At 41.7% G+C, this 6,442-nt stretch overlaps 1 protein-coding gene across 1 annotated transcript; it reads right to left on the reverse strand.

Moving 5' to 3' along the window:
* Positions 1-3,857: 3,857 nt before the first annotated feature.
* Positions 3,858-4,826, reverse strand: OR10G6 (olfactory receptor family 10 subfamily G member 6). The gene has a single exon (XM_019954675.2). The coding sequence runs from the start codon at positions 4,791-4,793 to the stop codon at positions 3,858-3,860; it is 936 nt and encodes a 311-aa protein (XP_019810234.2). The 5' UTR covers positions 4,794-4,826.
* Between the last annotated feature and the right edge of the window lie 1,616 nt (positions 4,827-6,442).

Consider the following 6,442-nt stretch of genomic DNA (forward strand, 5'->3'; position numbering starts at 1 on the left):
TATTGGAAATAAAATCAAAAATAAACAAATGGGACCTAATTAAAATTAAAAGCTTCTGCACATCAAAGGAAACTATTAGCAAGGTGAAAAGACAGCCTTCAGAATGGGAGAAAATAATAGCAAATGAAGCAACTGACAAACAACTAATCTCAAAAATATACAAGCAACTCCTACAGCTCAACTCCAGAAAAATAAACGACCCAATGAAAAAATGGGCCAAAGAACTAAATAGCCATTTCTCCACAGAAGACATACAGATGGCTAACAAACACATGAAAAGATGCTCAACATCACTCATTATCAGAGAAATGCAAATCAAAACCACTATGAGGTACCATTTCACGCCAGTCAGAATGGCTGCGATCCAAAAGTCTACAAATAATAAATGCTGGAGAGGGTGTGGAGAAAAGGGAACCCTCTTACACTGTTGGTGGGAATGCAAACTAGTCCAGCCACTATGGAGAACAGTGTGTAGATTCCTTAAAAAACTGGAAATAGAACTGCCATATGACCCAGCAATCCCACTGCTGGGCATACACACTGAGGAAACCAGAAGGGAAAGAGACACATGTACCCCAATGTTCATCGCAGCACTGTTAATAATAGCCAGGACATGGAAGCAACCTAGATGTCCATCAGCAGATGAATGGATAAGAAAGCAGTGGTACATATACACAATGGAGTATTACTCAGCCATTAAAAAGAATACATTTGAATCAGTTCTAATGAGGTGGATGAAACTGGAGCCTATTATACAGAGTGAAGTAAGCCAGAAGGAAAAACATAAATACAGTATACTAACGCATATATATGGAATTTAGAAAGATGGTAACAATAACCCTGTATACGAGACAGCAAAAGAGACACTGATGTATAGAACAGTCTTATGGACTCTGTGGGAGAGGGAGAGGGTGGGAAGATTTGGGAGAATGACATTGAAACATGTAAAATAACATGTAAGAAACGAGTTGCCAGTCCAGGTTCGCCATCCATACTGGATGCTTGGGGCTAGTGCACTGCGACGACCCAGAGGGACGGTATGGGGAGGGAGGAGGGAGGAGGGTTCAGGATGGGGAACACATGTATACCTGTGGCGGATTCATTTTGATATTTGGCAAAACTAATACAATGATGTAAAGTTTAAAAATAAAATAAAATTAAAAAAAAAAAGTATATACTAACCTACATAGTTCTTTCTAAAGGAGGCTTTCAAGTTTTGGACTCAGACTTAAGTTCACTTATTGGCTCTGCAGTTGTTTAACTGTGAATAGAGGATAAAGTCCCTGGTTTGGAAAGATCCTCTGGAGGAGGTGATGGCAACCCACTCCAGTATTCTTGTCTGGAGAATCCAATGCATAGAGGAGCCTGGTGGGCTACAGTCCACAGGGTCGAAAAATACACACACACACACACACACACAAACATAGGATAAAGTAAAATTTGTTGCTTGCTGTTTTTATGAGGTAGGTTTCTTAATTTAAAGTGATGAGATATATTTTATGTTTTTCGATTACCAGTTAAACAAGAAATTAAATTTTTTATGTAACCCTTCATTTTTGCATGATGTGTCATTGGTCTTGATGAGAAAAGAGATGCCAGGTTTACTTTAATCCAACTTTCAGGTCTCTGTTCTGACCCAGGAGGCTTATTAACTGAGTTCTGCTGCTGTTTGTGCGGTGGGATGCTGAGGTGCCTGTAGCACTGAGGTGTTTTATGTTTGTCAAACAGAATTTGTAACTAACTGCTTTTTCCCATCCCCAGGGCAACTCCACCCAAGATAGCTAATTAAACGTCTCTAGGGGTTTCTCTGGAGAAGGCAATGGCACCCCACTCCAGTACTATGCCTGGAAAGTCATATGGGGGGGAGGAGCATGGTGGGCTGAAGTCCATGGGGCCGCTAAGAGTCGGACACGACTGAGCGACTTCACTTTCACTTTCACTTTCATGCATTGGAGAAGGAAATGGCAACCCACTCCAGTGTTCTTGCCTGGAGAATCCCAGAGACGGGGGAGTCTGGTGGGCTACCGTCTATGGGGTCGCACAGATTTGGACACGACTGAAGCGACGCAGCAGCAGCAGCAGCAGCAGCAGCAGCAGCAAGGGTTTCTCTTAGGATTATCTTTAGGGTTTATATTGTTCCTATCACATGAAAAATTCTATCTATTTACTCTTTTTTTTTTTCTGAGTAGATTTTACAAGACCTGCAAACTGTGGATCATCCTATACTTTCCAGGGTGCCAGCTTTATAAATTCCAGATCCAGTTATCTTTCTCTAACTCCTTTTCCTGAACTACTGCAGTACTTATTGTATGCTGAATTATAAACTCATTTTAAATTTCAGTTTCTAGTCATGGAATGGCATGAGTGCTCTGTCGTGTCCTGCTCTAACCCCATGGACTGTAGTCCGCCAGTCTCCTTTGTCCATGGGATTTCTCAGGCAAAAATACTGGAGTGGGTTGCCATTTCCTTTTCCAGGGATCTTCCAGATCCAGGGATTGAACCCGTGCCTCTTGCATCTACTGCATTGGCAAGCATAGTCTTTACCATTGGTGTCACCTGGGAAGCCCTTTCTAGTCATATATTGATAGTTTATCTACATGCTCATGTATAAATGTATTTTCTTCTTGTAAGATCATAGATGCATTTAGAATAGACAACAATGTTATAATTTTGGAGTTACACTGAATATGTTTTTCTTGATTTGAATGGAATTACCTATTCATGCATATTTTGATATTCAAACTTACATCTCTGCTGTTAGAGCAGACAGCAAGAAAAATCACTGAACACACACATCTAGGCTCAGAAAATATCTGGTACACATAAATCAGTTCTCCTTCCTTTTGCCAGCTATTTAACAAGTAGAGTTGATTTTGGAATAGAATATCATCATATTTCATGGGCTATACTTACTCATGTATATTCAAAAGCAAAAATTCAGACATCAAAACAAAACATCTTGAGCACTCTGGGATTGAGGGGCCCTCCTTGGACCCTGGCAACATTATCACAAAAAAGGACTAATAGAGCAGACCTCATCTCCTTGCAAATACGTATATGTGCGCCATCCCATTTGTGTCTCCTCACTCATACTCAATTGTTGTGGAAAATGCCAGGATATGGTAGCATGCATTCTTCTACCATCTCATATGGTCTGTTTAATTAATATCCAAGAAGTCAACAGGGAGATCTAGTCATAAGGAAATTTATCCTTGATATACCCATGTCAATTTTACCAAAGTAGAGTTCTGTGCAAGCTCAGGTCGTGATGCAGTGCACATTTCATGGCTCCCTTACTTTGCAGTGGAAGTGCCCTCTCAAGTTAGAGTTCACAGACCATTGTTTATCAAAGTAAAAGGCAGAGAGTGAATATGGGAAAGCCACTTACTTCCTTGAACTTCAGTTTTCCCACAGTTACATGGGAATAATAATGCTTACCTCATATAATTGTTGTCAAGGTCAAATTATATGGTTTGCATGCAGGTTACTTGTAACCTGTAAAAAGCTATGTGGGTATCAACTCAGGGATTAGAAGCAGTAACACACATGTAGATGGATGCCACAGTGAGAGTTTTTATGTGGACAGTTTACTTATCTTAGATTGTTTTCTGCCTGTTATCATCCTTGTTGAGTGTTTTAATTGATTTCCATTGTTATTCAAGGAGGAAACATGAAAAATCATGTTCAAAAATAGGTTACAATGTAGAACTTTCCAAGGTTCCCACTCCATATCTAGAAGTCATCAACTCTTTGTATGAATTCTTCATTCTCTTTCTATCTTAAAGCTCCCCAATTATCTGGTGTCTCATCTGATACCCTAAATTTTAGCATTTCCCGTATGTCTGTGATGCATGGAGTCAGTGAGGCTTCACGACCTTGCGACCTCCCAGCCTTTGTAAGGCTGCCTTCATTTCTTTGTTGCGGAGTGTGTAGATGATAGGATTAAGCAAGGGAGTGATGGCTGTGTAGAAGACAGCTACCACTCCATCCAGGGGTTCCTGAGAGCCAGGGCGCAGGTAAATGAAGGTGCAGGGCACATAGTAGACAATGACGACTGTGAGGTGGGCGGCACAGGTGGCGAAGGCGTTGCGGCGCCCGTCGGCGGACCGGATTCGCAGGATAGCAGCCACTATGTAGCCATAGGAAGTGAGGATAAGCACAAAACAGGTGAGGGCCAGGAATCCAATGTCCACAAGGGTGATCAGCTCGTTGATGGTGGTGTCAGCACAGGCTAGACGCAGCATGGCAGGAATGTCACAGAAGAAGTAGTCTACCTGGTTTGGACCACAGAAAGGCAGCCGGAATATGAAGCTTGTTTGGAAAAGTGAGTGGAGGGTGCCTCCCAGCCAGGTGCCAAAGGCTAGATAGTTACAGACACTGCGGGTCATGATGGTGGCGTAATGTAAAGGCTTACAAATGGCTAGGAAGCGATCATAAGCCATAAGTGTGTACAGGAAGCATTCAGTGCAGCCCAGGAAATGGAATGAAAAAAGCTGGATGACACAGCCTCCAAAGGAGATAATCCTACTGTCCAAGAGAAAGCCAGCTAACATCTTGGGGACAATGGCAGAGGAAATGGTCATGTCCAAGAGGGAGAGGTGACATAGGAACCAGTACATGGGGCGGTGGAGCTGGGTGTCCACCAAGACCGTGAGGATGATAAGCCCATTCCCAGAGACGGTGAGGGTGTAGATGACAAGGAAGGTTAGGAAGAGCGGTGTCCCCAGCTGTGGTGGGTGGTGCAGCCCCACTAAGATGAAGTGAGACACGGAAGTGTGATTTCCACGTTGCATCTTCTTGCTGTTCACATCTGCCAAAAGAAGCAGCAGAAGGGAAAAAGCGATGCTGTAAATTCTGTAGGCACGGGATATATATTCTATGTCACTGCCAAATATGGACCGAAAAGGATCTTCAAAAGAGAGGTCTTCTCTAGCTCTTGTTCATAATCGTTCTTTCTCTTCAACCCCTGATTCTGAGATTCTGCTTGAATCTCAGAGCAGATTCAAGCAGAAAAGAGCAGCTTTTCTCTCCAGGGTTAAAACCCGTGTAACAGATTATGTGTATATAGTTCCGGAGAGTGAAGGAAAGACCATACACAGAGATAGTCATGTCAGAAAGAAGAACAATTATATAATGCCTAAACCAGCCTAAGAAGAAATGACTGTTCTATTGTTTTCCTTCAGTTTGATCTCTGATCTGCATACTAGAGAGTTAGGTTACAGCTTATTTATTTACTGAGAGTTGGAATTATATTTCTTAATGTAAGTTTGCCAAATAAAAAATGTGTGTATTTTTAAAAATGCACTCTCTGGTTTATACATCAAACATAAAATATTCAGAATCTTTGAAATTATGGGCGGAATATCTATTTTTATAAATTCTATTTCAAACATACACAAGCCCTTTAAAATCATTCAGGTTAGTGAAGCAACACAAAATCCAAAATTACAACAGGATACCTGTTGTAATCTATTCTCTCTGCTTCTGCCTGCGTGCCATCCATCTTTCCATCCATCTATCCATCCACCCATCCAGCATGCATCTGTCTGTTCATATGCCCATTCAGTAATATACTGTATACTGTATCTTAAGACCATGGATGCTGAAGTCAGACGTTGTTTAAACATCCTAGCTCTTCCACTTTGACTCATTGGAAATCTTGGAAATCCTATGGATAGAGGAACCTGGTGAGCTACAGTGCATGGGGTCACACAGAGTCAGACATGACTGAACGACTGAACAACGATCTTGGAAAAGCCATTTCACCTGTCTTTGCCTATTTCTAGAAATGGGAACAACTGTAGTGTCTACTTTATGGGGCGTTTGTAAGGATTAAATAAATTTACATAATTCACACTAACCCTCAATGACTTTAGCTATTATGTGTCAGGGTTCTGTATTAGAAAAATTCAGGCATTGTATCTGTGCCTCAGGTCTGAAGTGAACCTGTAACTTCCAGTGAGTTGTCAAATAGTAGATTTGAGTTCTCAGAATTTGCAGCATCATCACAAAGAGGCTTTTCTCCCAGGACTACTGGTGACAGGCATCAACCACAGTGAAAGGAAGAAATCAGGAAGGTGGCTAAGAGGGTGCTAGAGCTCTTTCAGACACCGAGGGGTTATGGGAGATATATCCTTCTTAAGTGTCCCTTTTCCCCACTGATATTAGCTCTAATAGTCTTTTTACCCACTGGAAGCAAGTATCCAAAATAGTGTGTTACCTTTTTGAGAATTCAGGAGTCACCCAGAATCACTCAGAAGGCTTTGAAAAGTGTGGAATGAAATTTGGCTTCCAGCTGGACAGCTAGCAGGCAAAAGGACCAAGATGGCAGCTGTGGCTGACCTCTTCATCTTCTTCTACACCACGAATCACTGTGTATCCATAACCTTTATTCCTTTCAGTCTTCATCAGTGCCACAGAGACGACTCATCAGTGAAGATAG

This window comes from Bos indicus, chromosome 29, assembly GCF_029378745.1.
Source record: "Bos indicus isolate NIAB-ARS_2022 breed Sahiwal x Tharparkar chromosome 29, NIAB-ARS_B.indTharparkar_mat_pri_1.0, whole genome shotgun sequence".
Lineage (NCBI taxonomy): Eukaryota > Metazoa > Chordata > Mammalia > Artiodactyla > Bovidae > Bos > Bos indicus.